Source organism: Podarcis tiliguerta (assembly GCF_965153285.1).
Source record: "Podarcis tiliguerta genome assembly, chromosome: 18".
NCBI classification, from domain to species: domain Eukaryota; kingdom Metazoa; phylum Chordata; class Lepidosauria; order Squamata; family Lacertidae; genus Podarcis; species Podarcis tiliguerta.
In genome coordinates this window covers 10,535,146-10,551,558 of record NC_139551.1, presented here as the reverse complement: position 1 = coordinate 10,551,558, position 16,413 = coordinate 10,535,146, and the positions used below count along the sequence as shown (strand labels likewise).

Below are 16,413 nucleotides of genomic sequence, written 5' to 3'. Positions count from 1 at the left end.
TTTTCGTCTTGTGAATTTTTCATCTTGCGAAGTGCGGTTTCCCATAGGAAATGCATTGACGGTTTTAAGAAAAAGGCGCAAGACGTTTCGTCTTGCAAAGCAAGCCCATAGGGAAATTCATCTTGCGAAGCAACTCAAAAAACAAAAAACTCTTTCGTTTTGCGAGGCATTCGTCTTGCGAGGTACCACTGTATCTATAAAAACACAACAGTTCACCTTGGGGTGCTGGTTTACTCACCAATGGGGTCAGGTGTGTAACCATCGGAGTTTTGTGATACGAGTCTCCGTTGAGCCTGGCAAGGAAACAGAATCATAGAATTGCAGAGTTGGAAGGGACACTGGGGCCATCTACTCCACCCCTTGCAGATGTAGGATTCGCTTCCATGCAGAGATTGGTTCAATGGGATTTCTCTGGCCGCTGATCTCTCACTCAGGACATGCGTGTCCCCCGGTCCTTAAACCGACCCTGAAAGGCGGTACCCGACTGCAACAATTTGAGAGGAAGCAAAAAAGGAAATACTTACGACTGCAGACGGGTGCGCCGGTGGAGCAGGGGTCGCGGTTTCTGGAAACAGGAGGAAAGAGTTTGCTTAGGTGACATCTGCAAACGACAAGCCTGAGCTATGGTCCTTCTAGCTCTCCCATGCACAAACAAACAAAGCCAAGCTTCCAGACCTCATGAATTATTATTTATTTATTTATTTATTTATACCCCACCCATCTGGCTGAGTTCCTGGAAGGAACCAGGTGGAAAGAAGAAACAGTCCCAAACAAGGAAGTGTGGCAGATAAAATTAATGGACTATGCCCAAAATGGCAAAACGTACGGGAAGAATTAGAAACCAGGGAGAAGTAACTTTTAATAAAGAATGGGGAGAGTATTTATTTCTTGGAAAAACTGTTGGGGGAAAACTAAACACATTAGTAAAACTTGTAGTCAAAAATGGAAAATAAGGATTTAGTAAAAAAAATTGAATTATCTAGTCTTTTATATATTGTATGTGTTTGGATTATCAGTGTGTTTGGATGACTTTGTATGATTTTTCTGTTTTAAGTTATGCCAATAAAGGCTAGTTACAAGCAGGTCTGTCTCACCCATAGAGGCTAGTGGCGCGGGGCACCAGGGCGCCAAGTTTGGGGGGCGCCAGGCGAGAGTCTGGGGAACACCGAATGAGTGCGCTGAGTGAGTGAGGGTGCGTGCCTGCTGGTTTTTCCCTTTTAGCCTGCAGGTGCCGAATTCTGCGGGGTGCCAGAAGGCCAAAAGGGAAAAAACCGAGGAGACGCTCAGCGGGAGTGGTGCAGAGGCGCCCTCGCTCGCTCGACACAGGCCTGCTTGCTCGGTGTGCTGCCTGCTGTGGCCACCATAGCACGAAGCGGCCAGCGGAGCCGGGAGGCGCTGCATCCAGCCTCCACCTCTTCAGCCACCCTCCAGCCACTGCCCCCCCCTCCAGCCCTAATAAAAGGTTGACAACTCTGGGAATGGGGGATCTTTGCACCACGGCGCCGGATATGCTTAAGACAGCCCTGGTTACAGTGGCATAGCGTGGGGGTGTGCAGGGGGGGCCGGCCGCACTGGGCGCAACATCTGGGGGGGGCGCTCGCACTCGCAGCTCTCTGCCCCTACCTGGCTCACTCACTCTCTCTCACTGCAGTGCTGGCTGTGCGAATCCGATCCGAGCCGCCGGGTCGCCGCCCACTGTGGAGGGGAGGGTGCCAGGCGTGCGGTGCGGAGAGAGAGCGAGGGACTATCTGGGGGAGGGACAGTGCAGCGGAGGGCGCAAATTACTTGCCTTGCCCCGGGTGCTGACAACCCACGATATGCCACTGCCTGGTTACAAGTAAGAATTGGATATGGGTATTGCTTTGCTTTGCTTTTTAATTGATGCTTGTAAAAATTGAAAAATTCAAACCACATGTGGTGGCTATGTAAGAAAATTAAAGAATTCTGGAATATCATATATGACGAATTGGGGGGGGGGGAGTTTGAGAGTATCCTTTCCAAAGAAACCAGAGGCCTTCCTTCTTGGCACTCTAGACAAAGAAATACCAAAAGGCCTAAAGGAAATATTTCCTTATGCCACTGCGGCCGCAAGGACCCTGATTGCAATGAATTGGAAGGGGGATCAGGTACCATCTAAATCAGAGTGGTTAAATAAACTCCTGGACGATGCTGAGATGGCACAATAGATGACCAGATGGAGAGGCAATTTCAATCAATGCTTTACTCTAAAATGGGACATGTTTAAAAAATATTTACAGGGGAAGACACAAGATCTACCCACCCGGGAAGAATGGCAGATGAAGCTGATGGACTACATGGAATTGGCGGAAATGACCGGCAGAATCCGAGACCAGGGAGAAGAGTCGGTGGAAGAAGATTGGAAAAAATTTAAAGTATATTTACAGAAATACTGCAAAATTAATGAATGTTAGAAGAATGAAGTTATATGGCTTTAGCAGAAATGTTATAAAGAATTAAGCAAAAACTGATTGTTAATGGGCCAAAGTGGAAAATTTAAAGTTAAATTGTGTTAAGATAAATTATAGAACAAAAAATGGAGAAAGATGGAAAGGATTTGCTGAAATAGCTAATTGAACTAGAATACAAAAAAAGGGAGGTGTGAGGAGGTCGATGAAACAAGTAAATGAAAGGTAAAGATATGGAAATATTGGGTGTGTTTTTAAATGTTTTTGTTTTTCTTGTGGTTTTGATGTATTGTTATTTTGTTTTTCTTTTTATTTTCGATGTATTGTTTGTTAAATTTTTTATTGTTTTTTCCCCTTTTTTCTGTAATTATTAAACTCTTAATAAATATTTTTTTTAAAAAAATAGAAACCAGGGAGAAGTAACTTTTAATAAAGAATGGGGAGAGTATTTATTGGAAAAACTGTTGGGGGGAAACTAAACACATTAGTAAAACTCGTAGCCAAAAATGGGAAATAAGGATTTAGTAAAAAATTTGAATTATCTAGTCTTTTATATATTGTATGTGTTTGGATTATCAGTGTATTTGGATGACTTTGTATGATTTTTCTGTTTTAAGTTATGCCAATAAAGGCTAGTTACAAGCAGGTCCGTGTTACCCATAGGGGCTAGTGGTGCGGGGCGCCGGGGCGCCAAGTTCTGGAGGGCGCCAGGCGAGTGTATGGGGAACACCGAATGAGCGCGCTGAGTGAGCGAGCCTGCAGGTGCCGAATTCTGCGGGGCGCCAGAAGGCTAAAAGGGAAAAAACCGAGCAGACGCTCAGCAGGAGTGGTGCCCGCGCCCTCGCTCGCTCGACGCAGGCCTGCTTGCTCGGTGTGCTGCCTGCTGTGGCCACCATGGCACGAAGCGGCCAGCGGAGCCGGGAGGCGCTGCATCCAGCCTCCCCCTCTTCAGCCGCCCTCCCGCCACTGCCCGCCCCCTCCAGCCCTAATAAAAGGTCGACAACTCTGGGAATGGGGGATCTTTGCACCACGGCGCCGGATATGCTTAAGACAGCCCTGGTTACACTGGCGTAGCGTGGGGGGTGCAAGGGGGGCCGGCTGCACCGGGCGCAACATCGGGGGGGGGCGCTCGCACTCGCAGCTCTCTGCCCCTACCTGGCTCACTCACTCTCTCTCACTGCAGTGCTGGCTGTGCGAATCCGATCCGAGCCGCCAGGTCGCCGCCCACTGTGGAGGGGGGGTGCCAGGCGTGCGGTGCGGTGCGGAGAGAGAGCGAGGGACTATCTGGGGGAGGGACAGTGCAGCGGGGGGGGGGGGCAAATTACTTGCCTTGCCCCGGGTGCTGACAACCCACGATATGCCACTGCCTGGTTACAAGTAAGAATTGGATATGGGTATTGCTTTGCTTTGCTTTTTAATTGATGCTTGTAAAAATTGAAAAATTCAAACCACATGTAATAAAATTAAAGAATTCTGGAATATCATATATGACGAATTGGGGGGGGGGGAGTTTGAAAGCATCCTTTCCAAAGAAACCGGAGGCCTTCCTTCTTGGCATTCTAGACAAAGAAATACCAAAAGGCCTAAAGGAAATATTTCCTTATGCCACTGCGGCCGCAAGGACCCTGATTGCAATGAATTGGAAGGGGGATCAGGTACCATCTAAATCAGAGTGGTTAAATAAACTGCTGGACTATGCTGAGATGGCACAATAGATGACCAGACGGAGAGGCAATTTCAATCAATGCTTTACTCCAAAATGGGACATGTTTAAAAAATATTTACAGAATTACAATCACAGTGTGGCAGCTATGGTTGCGTTGGAATGATTTCTGTGTAAATAATATAATATTATGTGGGGAATAAAACAAGACGTAAGGTTTAGTTTTTTTAAAAAAAAGACTTTAGGTATATGAAGAACTTTATTGAAATATGAAATTTATTTTAGTACAATCATTGTTCTAAAAAGGTATATACAGACGGGACGTCATGTATAAAGATACAGATGTAGAATAATAGAACAGAAGATGATCGATATTTTATCAAAATGGAAAATTATTACTGTTTTCGTTTTGGTTTTTTGTGACCTTCTCTGGTCTTTTCAATATTCAATGTAAATTCTGTGATATGTCACTTTTCGAATTTACCCAATAAAATCAAAACTTGAAAAATAAATAAATAAAAGTGAAAAATTCATATATGTTTTTTAAAGAAAGTAGGCCCTATTTAACAAAGTCCGCTAAATGTTAAAACAAAAACCAACAACTCTTGAATTGCCCCTGAAAGTAGTTCCAATATTTTCCAGGTGGCAAATATTGGGGTCTCACCTGCTGGCATATCGGGGTTCGGTGTGCTTTCCCTCAAATAATAGATCAGGCCATCCGGTTTCAGTTTGAGATATTCCACGAGCTGCAGTTGGGAAGGGAGGACAAGGGGGTTAGAAGCCCAGAAACAGAGAGAGAATATTATTTTATTTTATTTTTTTAAGGGCTCAACTTTGCCTATTCCACATTCTCCTCTTGCTTGAATCCCAAGATCTCCTTGGAGATCGCAAGACGAAATATAGGAGGTGAAATCATAAGCCCAGCTAGGGATGGTCCAGGGGAAGGGTTCCTCCACAACGACAGCAAATTTCATGAATGCAAGGGCCACATTCCTTTCTTGGCAGCCTCTTAGGGGCCGCCTGCCAGCAGTGGGCGGAGCCAGTGGAAAAGTGGGTGGAGCCACAGAGCCACAGGCTATACCTGAGTACAGCAGGATAATTTCTGCCCATGCTCAGACTGCTTTGAGGTTTTATTTGCACAACCGAGCAGAATATAACTTTAGGAAATTAACACACAAGACCCCACTGTCCTCCATTCACGCCCAGCTGGGAATATACGCATCTTTCTTCTTCCCCACCCCTCACTTTCCCCCCTCTGTATTGCTTTATTTATATATAATCAAAATTATTTCAATAAAATATAATATTAGACGGAAGGGGCGAAGCAAAGCCGCGGAGGGGTGTGTCCTGGGGAGGTTTCCAAGGTCCACACAAAGTCCTCTTGAGGGCCGCATGGTGATTGATGTTTGGCTGATACCCCTGCCATGTCACCGACGTGCCTCTAAAACCCCTCCAATCCGCAGAGGCATCAAGAAAACTTCCACTGGCTCTATTCAGTCTTGTTGCTGCTCCCCCCCCCCCCCAAGTCTCTACATGGCTATTAGTCATGCTGATGAGTGGAAGCTGCGATTAATGGACCACTTCCATGACACTCCATTGGGTTCCGCTGCCCATCTGGTTTTCTGTTTGTCTCCCTCGACAGCCGCCACACATACTCAGTCCAAATGCCTGGCTTAAAACCGTCTATCAAAACCTCCACTCTTGTGGACGATCCCCACTACACCTACTCACTATGCACCCCACTAAAGCAAACAGTCTAATTGGTCAACGTCTAAAAGATATCGAGCATCAGAACAACCTGGCCACTATAAGGAAATTCTGCCCTTGGTATGTTCAGTTTCCACCTCTCCATTTTGATTCTCTGGCCCCGTATCTGCACAAACTTATTATCCCAAAATACAGACGTGCTTTTACACTTGCAAGACTGGATGTTTTGCCATCTGCGGTACTTGAGGGTCGATTCCTAAAGATCCCACCTGAGAAACGTCTTTGCCCCTGTGGAGACGGTAGCACCGAAACAGCGGCCCATGTCCTCCTGTCCTGTACTCTCTACAAAGACCTGAGGAACGAGATCATCACCCCACTCGTACTAACCATCCCAGGGCGCTCAACCACTGTCGCAATGACCTTTCTTCTATCAGATCAAAATGAGCAGATAACAGGAAAGGTTGCTAGCAGGGGCCATCAGAATAAGGGCCACTAACTGATGGCTGACAGGACTTTAAATTGTGCTCATATCAAATTTCCTGTCCTGCGTATACTGTAATGTTTTACTGTGTATGGCCATTGGCTAATGCAAATAAAGTTTTATCAAAGTATTCAGTCCAAATGGGTCAGCTTTGGGGGCTCCCCCTCCCTTTAGGTGTCCGCCCATCCCACCCCCCCACAAAGGTTGTACCCCTGGAAACTTTGTGGTTTGCCCTTGTTTGCTGACACCTTCTTGGGTGGCAGTGCCATCTTGCCTTAAAAAAAAACCAACTATATCAGGGGGTTGGGCTAGATGACCCTCAAGGTCCCTTCCAACTCTGCAATTCGATGGTTCTCTTCTCTTCATTGCAGTGCAGGCAATCCCAGAAGGAGGAGGGTTTCCAGCCCCACGCACTCACACAACCCACCTGCCACAGAGTATCAAACTTGGTTCCGTCATCCACTGAATATTTTCCTGCTTTGTCCTGTCCGATCCGGTAGTGATAAACGGTCTTTCCGTAGACGAGGGACAGAGCGTAAGAGCCCTTCTCCTTTTTCTCTCTCAGCCTGGAGGGAAATGGCATGGAAGTTGTCAGGATCAGCTCTGTTCCTACTAAGGGGCACCTAGTTTTTCTCTAAGGGGCCTGGCAAGTGCGTTCATTTTCTGTTTCACATTCGATCAATCTCAGCTTCCCTATGCAAAGCACTGAGATAGTGCAATTTTGTCTGATATTTGCACGAATGTGTGTCTTTTTATGGGCAAGTGGCGCTGTGGTCTAAACCACTGAGCCTCTTGGGCTTGCTGATCAGAAGGTTAGCGGTTCGAATCCCCGCAACAGGGTGAGCTCCCGTTGCTCAGTCCCTGCTCCTGCCCACCTAGCAGTTCGAAAGCACGTCAAAGTGCAAGTAGATAAATAGGTACCACTCCAGCAGGAAGGTAAACGGTGTTTCCGTGCGCTGCTCTGGTTCACCAGAAGCAGCTTAGTCCTGCTGGCTACATGACCCGGAAGCTGTACGCCGGCTCCCTCAGCCAATAAAGCAAGATGAGCACCGCAACCCCAGAGTCGTCTGCGACTGGACCTAACTGTTTACAGGCCGAGGGAGCCGGCATACAGCTTCTGGGTCATGTGACCAGCATGATTAAGCCGCTTCTGGCAAACCAGAGCAGCGCATGGAAATGCCGTTTACCTTCCCACCTATTTATCTACTTGCACTTTGACATACTGCAACAGAAGCTCACCCCGTCGTGGGGATTCGAACCACCGACCTTCTGATCGGCAAGCCGTAGGCTTGGTGGTTTAACCCACAGCGCCACCCGCGTCCATTAAGGGTCATTAAGTCCAGCCCAATTGGCTCCATTAGTTACAGGTAGCAATTAACAAGAACCATAAGCGGTTCTGAAAGCAAAGCAAACTCTGGTTAGCTTCCAACATATATAAAAACAAAATAATACATGTCTTCTAGCGGTTGTCTAGTTACTTATCTCCTTGGCTTGGGGGGGTGGGTCTCATAACTAATCATACCCTCCAACATTTCTGCAATGAAAATAGGGACGTCCTAAGGAAAAGCGGGACATTCCGGGATCAAATCAGAAACCAGAATGGCTTCTGTAAATCTGGGCTGTCCCTGGAAAATAGGGACCCTTGGAGGATCTGTTAGTACCGGGCAGAAACTGAACCGCAGCAGAGCCAACAGTGGCAACGCTGGGTCAGAATGGAAGTGGATTCTTTCTGACATCCTTACGGCGAGGTGGGCTTGGCTGAAATGGCCTCGCAGGTCAAATGAGGAGACTGGGGGCTCCTCACCCCTCTTGTGGGACATTAGGACGGCAGTTCCTAGACTTGGCCATTCCAACTCCTTGACCCTGGTTGATAGATGCCCCGGATCTGCAAAGCGAGGCAGATGGGTGCCCTGACTGCATAATGGCAGCAACGCAGAAAGACGACAGACAGGTTGGGAAAACAATGCAGCAACGAGAGGAAATGATGGACGCATCGAGGACAGAGTGCAGGAAGCCATTTTGGGGGGAGATTGTATTGACTGTGTTTTAATTTGTGGTTGATTCGTTAAAATTTGGAAAATGAATAAAAATGATTTGGAAGAAGAAGAAGAAGAAGAAGAAGAAGAAGAAGAAGAAGAAGAAGAAGACAGACAGGAAGCTTTGCCCTGATAGCATGCTTACAAGAATTTCCCATCAGGCTGCGAGCCTGAGTAGAGTCTGCCTTCTGCTTGCGCTCGAGTGATGGGGCCATGGTACCAGGGCATCTTCTCATGGGCTGTGGTGGCCAAGAGCTTCTCCACCTGGGGGGCCTGGCTGATGATGGCCTGTTCAAGGGTGTCCCCCTACGAAGAAGGAAGAGGAGAGAACAGAGACTCTATTGCCTTTCGGGGAATTATTTAAACTTCCGAGACAAGCTGTGCCTGGTGGGGGAAATTATCAGCCTCCCATTTAACCCCAGCTGGTTCCTACATAAGAGCAGCACTCAACGCCTATATGTTGGAGATGGAAGGAACTGCTTTTGTAACTCTACGTTGTTCTAAACTTCTCAAAGTGGGTGGTGTGGTCTCCTGGAGGGCAGTGGGATTACCTCAAAGGAAAGGGGGTGCTGGAAATGTAAATGTAAATGTAATGACTATCTAGTGGCATTGAATTGTAAGGTAAAGGTAAAGGGACCCCTGACCATTAGGTCCAGTCATGGCCGACTCTGGGGTTGCGGCGCTCATCTCGCTTTATTGGCCGAGGGAACCGGCGTACAGCTTCCGGGTCATGTAGCCAGCATGACTGAGCCGCTTCTGGCAAACCAGAGCAGCGCACGGAAATGCCGTTTACCTTCCCGCCGGAGCGGTACCTATTTATCTATTTGCACTTTTGACATGTTTTCGAACAGCTAGGTTGGCAGGAGCAGGGACGGAGCAACGGGAGCTCACCCCGTCGTGGGGATTCGAACCACCGACCTTCTGATCGGCAAGTCCTAGGCTCAGTGGTTTAACCCACAGCGCCACCCGCATCCCATGCATAGAATTGTAGAGTTTCATAATTTTTGACCTTGCAATATGCTGCTAATCATGGTGTGTGTGTGTGTATACGTGCGCTATGCAAAAATATTGATGCGGGGAAACAGTGAAGCCAGCAAATGCCTTTACACAGTTCCATCCTTATTTCAGACATCGTGATATATCAGTATATCACGATGTTTAGCTGGTGATATATCATGACATTGGAAACCAGATATCTCCCAGTCCTGCTTTGTGATACCCTCCAATAGGAAATGAAGGGCGTTGTAAAAGCTTTATGTCCAATAGAATGCAAATAATGGATTTGAGAGGCTGTAACGCATGGGACGTGGGTGGTGATATGGTCCAAACCACAGAGCCTAGGACTTGCCGATCAGAAGGTCGGCGGTTCGAATCCCCGCAATGACGGGGTGAGCTCTCGTTGCTCTGTCCCTGCTCCTGCCAACCTAGCAGTTCGAAAGCACGTCAAAGTGCAAGTAGATAAATAGGTACCGCTCTGGCGGGAAGGTAAACGGCGTTTCCGTGCGCTGCTCTGGTTCGCCAGAAGTGGCCACATGACCTGGAAAAACTGTCTGCAGACAAACGCCGGCTCCCTTGGCCTATAGAGCGAGATGAGCGCCGCAACCCCAGAGTCGTCCGCGACTGGACCTAGTGGTCAGGGGTCCCTTTACCTTTAACTCAATAACAAAGACTGAACATTGAAAGGAGATAATCTGGTTTGCCTATGGAAAGGAAAAGGGTTTGCGCAAACAGGCAGAGGCTGAAAACTATCAGGGATAAGAGAATGAATCTACATGCAAGTTGGAAAGAAAAACGAAATGTTTAAATTACTATAACTGCTCACTTGTTTTTATTTGATGTAATTGTGCTTAATCCGTATGCAGGAGTCTGTAAAGGGACAGCTGAGGGACGAGAATTTTGGATGTGAAGCAGAAATAAATCTGTAAAATAAGCAGCATCTAAAAGGGGATGAATTGGAATATACCTGAGAAAGTGGAAAATCAGTTGTTGTTTTTTTGAGCTGTGTGTGTTTTAAATCACTTTTAATTCGATTTGGATGTGTTATAAATTTGAAAATGAATAAAAATCAACTTTTGACATTTTGCCCTTAATCTTGGGTGCCGCTCCATATTCCGCTGGCCGCAATGTTTCCCCTCTGGTGCCCCCCAACCACAGGTAAGGCCCCGATCGTGCCCGTACCTCCAGCTGCCATGTCTGCCGTATATATTCCCGCACCATGTTCTCTCGGATGGAGTCGAAGATGCCCGGCTGGGGTTCGAGGCCGCCGGGACGGTTGCACGGCCTCTTGAGCGGGCAGCAGAGCCCGTCGGCGTCCTTGGAGTAGAACTCGCAGAGCTCCTCGGGGCCGCAGTGCGCCTTGCCACCCGCGATGGCAAAGGTGCCGTTCATCAGCCGCTCGATGGGGTAGTGGTGGAACCGGAGGTTGTGGGTGACCGACAACACGTAGCCGCCCAGGCTGCGAAGGCACTGGCGCAGCAGGAAAAGCCCGTCCATCATTCCGCCCAGCTTGAGATGCTCTTCGGCGTCCGAGCGGGAGATGCTGCCATAGTAAAAGGGCAGGTGGGCAGCCGGGTTGGGCATCGTGCGGCAGGTCCTGGGGCTGCCCAAGCGGGGGTCATAGGATGCTCAGGGGAACACCTGGGAAACAGGAGCAGGCAGGCATTATTATTACTATTGCATACAGTCATACCAAGGGACGCGGGTGGCGCTGTGGGTTAAACCACAGAGCCTAGGACTTGCTGATCAGAAGGTCGGCGGTTCGAATCCTCGCGACGGGGTGAGCTCCCAATTTGCCACTTCCGTGCATGTGTGTGACATCATTTTGACCATTTGCGCATGCGCGAGCGGCGAAACCCAGAAATAACGCACTCTGTTACTTCCAGGTCGCCACAGTGAGCAACCTGAAAATACTTATCCTGAAGCTACTTCAACCCGAGGTATGACTCATGAGTCTTCTCATGAGGTGGCCAAAGTCTTGGAGCCTCAGCTTCAGGATCTGTCCTTCCAGTGAGCACTCAGGGCTGATTTCCTTCAGAATGGATCAGTTTGATCTTCTTGCAGTCCATGGGAATCTCAAGAGTCTCCTCCAGCACCAGAATTCAAAGCATCCATTCTTTGGCGATCAGCCTTCTTTATGGTCCAGCTCTCACTTCCATACATCACTACTGGGAAAACAATAGCTTGAACTATACGGACCTTTGTTGGCAAGGTGATGCCTCTGCTTTTTTTCTCCATGCCATGACTAATTTCGTACATTTCTAGGGCCGTGTCTCTTCTTCCTCGCCTTTTCTCTAAGCTAAAAGGTCCTATACACTGGAAAAGGTCCCCTCTGGGGAGTCTCTTTTACATGCTTGATAGATTTTGCAATTTATGGCCTCCATGTGTTTACACTCATCTTCTGATCCTGGAAGGCTCTTGAAGAATCTGATTGAAGAATCAGAAGGCGCTCGTATGTCATTGGGGGGAAGGAAGTTGCGGCAGGAAGCTCAGCCGTCAAGAGGCGTGACTTAAGAGCAGGCAGATGGTCGCTCTGTGTTTGTGCCGGGGCCTTGCTGTGCAAATGTAGCTACGAAACGAAGCCTCTGACACCAGGATGCTCTCAAGCCTTCCGGGACAGAGCAGTCGGCGAGGCCGTGGCTTCAACCCCCACAATGGGCATTGCAGAGGGTTAGAATCATAGAATAGAATCATAGAATCATAGAGTTGGAAGAGACCACAAGGGCCATCGAGTCCAACCCCCTGCCAAGCAGGAAACACCATCAGAGCACTCCTGACATATGGTTGTCAAGCCTCTGCTTAAAGACCTCCAAAGAAGGAGACTCCACCACACTCCTTGGCAGCAAATTCCACTGTCAAACAGCTCTTACTGTCAGGAAGTTCTTCCTAATGTTTAGGTGGAATCTTCTTTCTTGTAGTTTGGATCCATTGCTCCGTGTCCGCTTCCCTGGAGCAGCAGAAAACAATCTTTCTTCCTCCTCTATATGACATCCTTTTATAGGATGGACTTTTATAGGTTGGACTAGATGACCCTCGTCGCCCCCTTTGGTCGGGCAAAATACGGGACAGGTCAGGGTGGGGAATGGGGAGGCTAAAATTTTATTTCCCTGTTGCAGAAATGACTTCAAACAATCCATTACAATGGCACACAGGATTTGCAGTGGTTTATGGCCTCGGTCCAGTAGACCTGAAGGAGCGTCTCCACCCCCCTCATTCTGCCCAGACGCTGAGGTCCGATGCCGAGGGCTTTCTGGCGGTTCCCTCATTGCGAGAAGCAAAGCTACAGGGAACCAGGCAGAGGGCCTTCTCGGTGGTGGCGCCCGCCCTGTGGAACGCCCTCCCATCAGATGTCAAAGAAATAAACAACTACCTGACATGTAGAAGACATCTGAAGGCAGCCCTGTTCAGGGAAGTTTTTAGTGTGTGACATTTTAATGTATTTCTAATCTTTGTTGGAAGACGCCCAGAGTGGCTGGGGAAACCCAGCCAGATGGGCGGGGTACAAATAAATTATTATTATTATTATTATTATTATTATTATTATTATTATTCAGTCAGTCAGTTTTATTGCACATAGCCAAAGGCTGCCGCAATGTACACAGAATCATTCAACAATTAAAAGAAAATATGCTGGATTAATACGAAAACATTTATATTATCAAGACATTACCTACTCTAAACAGAGCTATAAAAATACCTTAATATACAGGTTAAGACATTAAACCATAAAATTTATAGGCCATTATTATTATTATTATTTTACCTTTTGGAGAAGTAAGTGGGAGAGCTTCTGTTCTGCCTGCAGGGGAAACCGAGGAAGGTGGAAAAACCAGGTTTTTAAAAAAATTGACCTTGTGTGTTTGTCTCTGATTAGCATACATTATCTTTAAAAGGCCTGCGATCACAACAGCCATCCAGCCTCCCTGCAACTGAGTGTTTGTGGTTGGAAATTTCTGAGCATGCCTGTGGCTGGTGGGTGTGAAGAGGCAGGCAAGCTGCAGTTGCCTGCTCAGCAGGCAGCCGATGTGTTTTGCCTGGAGGAAGCGTTGGCTAAATGTGGCCTGCTCCTCGGGGAAGATATGTTTGCACTTTTGAAGGCAGGCCAGATTATTACTAATTTTTACCATTAAGAAAGTTGGTGTTTCCTGGAAAATAATGCTCAAGTTTAACTAAACTTTGGGTCCCACGTGCTCAACATTTCCCAAGTTTTGTGCAGCCTTTTTCTGGAGAGATTTGGTCTTTTTTTACAGGTTTCCCTCCCCGCAAAGTTTGCTGGAAAAGATGTTCACATGCCTTAGACAGATTTAACAATATTTGGAATTCATTTTTATAAATACCACATTAGATTAAGGTCTGGTTAACTACAATAACAATTTTCCACCTTTTTATAATGTACACAATGTTTTTTTTCTGTTTTGTTTTTTATATGGGTACTATTTCTTCCTTTTTCCTATTTTTTTGTATCTTATTTTATGTGCATTTTGTACATTTTATTTAACAATAAAGAATACAAAATACAATAAGTAAGTTTGCTGGAAAACACGGAAAGATTTGGATATTGCTTTTGGAGCAAAGCTCACTGTGTACATGTTTGCGTCATTATTATTATTATTATTATTATTATTATTATTATTATTATTAATTTATACCCCGCCCATCTGGCTGGGCCTCCCCAGCCACTCTGGGTGGCCAACAAAATATTAAAATGCAATAGTCCATCAGATATTAAAAGCTTCCCTAAACAGGGCTGCCTTCAGATGTCTTCTAAAAGTCAGAGAGTTGTTTATCTCTCTGACATCTGACAGGAGGGTGTTCCACAGGGCGGGTGCCACCACCGAGAAGGCCCTCTGCCTGGTTCCCTGTAACTTGGCTTCTCATCAGTGAGGGAACCGCCAGAAGGCCCTTGGTGCTGGACCTCAGTGTCTGGGCAGAACGATGGGGGTGGAGACGCTCCTTCAGGTATACTGGGCAGAGGCCGTTTAGGGCTTTAAAGGTCAGCACCAACATTTTGAATTGTGCTCGGAAACGTACAATTGCTCAACCTTTTTTGAGGCAGAGGGGGAGACCAAGGCAATTTATTTTTATAGGTTGAATGGGTAAGTTCCCCCACCCCAAAATAGTTTGTTGGAAAAGTTTGCCCAAGGCTGTTGCTTTGGGACTGTGCGGGTTCTTGGATCCCCCCCCTCTCAACCTGTCCTGAGCCTTTTCTCTTTTGCAGGGGGGGACAAAACAAAACACCCATTTCTATACAGGTTGAGCATTAGGGTCATAACTTTTTTACAGCCTCATGAATTTTAGCCTAAAAACAATGGAACGAGCTGTCATTTCCAAATAATTTGAAAAAAAGGTCACCCTGAAATCAATACATCCATTTTTGTATTTGTAGCTGTATAACATATTTTGTAGGGACGCGGGTGGCGCTGTGGGTTAAACCACAGAGCCTAGGACTTGCCGATCAGAAGGTCGGCGGTTCGAATCCCCGCGGCGGGGTGAACTCCTGTTGTCCAGTCCCCGCTCCTGTCAACCTAGCAGTTCGAAAGCACCTCAAAGTGCAAGTAGATAAATAGGTACCACTCTGGCAGGAAGGTAAACGGCGTTTCCATGCGCTGTTCTGGTTCGCCAGAAGCGGCTTAGTCATGCTCGCCACATGACCCAGAAAAACTGTCTGCGGCTTCCTTGACCAGTAAAGTGAGATGGACACCGCTCCCAGAGTCATTCGCAACTGGACTTAACTGTCAGGGGTCCTTTACCTTTTTAACATATTATGTAATATGCATAGTATGTATTAAAATATGGGGAAAACAGAGCTTGCAAATTTTCTAATACTTGTACAATGTTTCGTACATTGTACATCACTTCTTATCACCTAGAATAAATCAAGGTTGCAGACGGACTTTGTTTCTGCTGCAAGCACCATAACATTCAATGGATCCAAACTACAAGAAAGAAGATTCCACCTAAACATTAGGAAGAACTTCCTGACAGTAAGAGCTGTTCGACAGTGGAATTTGCTGCCAAGGAGTGTGGTGGAGTCTCCTTCTTTGGAGGTCTTTAAGCAGAGGCTTGACAACCATATGTCAGGAGTGCTCTGATGGTGTTTCCTGCTTGGCAGGGGGTTGGACTCGATGGCCCTTGTGGTCTCTTCCAACTCTATGATTCTATGATTCTATGATTCATTCCCGCATCATTTGGATTGCACATTCTGCGCATGGATCACTTCTGGTGTCTGGAGTACGGATGGCTCCTGCTTCCAGTGATTCTCCAACACCTGCAGTGCTTTTTTGTAAGCGTTTTTGTGACAAGTCCTTGAAGCCATTTTCAAAGTACATACAGTGGTGCCTCGCAAGACGAAAAGAATCCGTTCCGCGAGTCTCTTCGTCTAGAGGTTTTTTCGTCTTGCGAAGCAAGCCCATTAGCGGATTAGCGCTATTAGCGGTTTAGCGGCTATTAGCGGCTATTAAAGGCTTAAGGGATTAGCGGATTAGCTGCTAAAAGGCTATTAGCAGCTTAGTGCCTTAGAAAAAGGGGGTGGGGAGTGAAAAAAAACCCCCAGGAATCGCAAGACATTTTCGTCTTGCAAAGCAAGCCCATAGCAAATTCGTCCTGCGAAGCACCTCCAAAACGGAAAACCCTTTCGTCTAGCGGGTTTTCCGTCTTGCGAGGCATTCGTCTTGCGGGGCACCACTGTATATGGTGACTCCAACTTTCGGGGTGACCTTTTTTCACAACTGAGAACAATTAGTCCCTTTTTCAGTGTTTCTAAGCAAAAGTTCATCCCTTTATGACACAGGAAATCAGGGGGGTTTGCGGGGGGGAGTCAGAAAGTTATAACCCTATTGAGCATGGAAGACCCAAGCAGTCAATCAGTAAAGGTAAAGGGGCCCCTGACCATTAGGTCCAGTCGTGGCCGACTCTGGGGTTGCGGCGCTCATCTCGCTTTATTGGCCAAGGGAGCCGGCGTACAGCTTCCGGGTCATGTGGCCAGCATGACTAAGCTGCTTCTGGCGAACCAGAGCAGCGCATGGAAAGGCCGTTTACCTTCCCGCCGGAGCGGTACCTATTTATCTACTTGCACTTTGACGTGCTTTCAAACTGCTAGGTGGG

The 16,413-nt window shown here is 47.1% G+C and overlaps 1 protein-coding gene across 1 annotated transcript in view; it reads right to left on the bottom strand.

Moving 5' to 3' along the window:
- The window catches only part of ZAP70 (zeta chain of T cell receptor associated protein kinase 70), a 37,156-nt gene that overhangs the window by 12,437 nt on the left and 8,306 nt on the right, over nt 1–16,413 (bottom strand). Inside the window, exons 2-7 of the mRNA XM_083421621.1 lie at nt 10,492–10,950; nt 8,459–8,619; nt 6,705–6,843; nt 4,754–4,835; nt 525–565; nt 239–293 (exon numbers count right to left, since the gene is read on the bottom strand). Of these exons, the coding sequence (XP_083277747.1) occupies nt 239–293; nt 525–565; nt 4,754–4,835; nt 6,705–6,843; nt 8,459–8,619; nt 10,492–10,893 (880 nt within the window). The 5' untranslated portion in view covers nt 10,894–10,950. The remainder of the gene's footprint in view (nt 1–238; nt 294–524; nt 566–4,753; nt 4,836–6,704; nt 6,844–8,458; nt 8,620–10,491; nt 10,951–16,413) is intronic.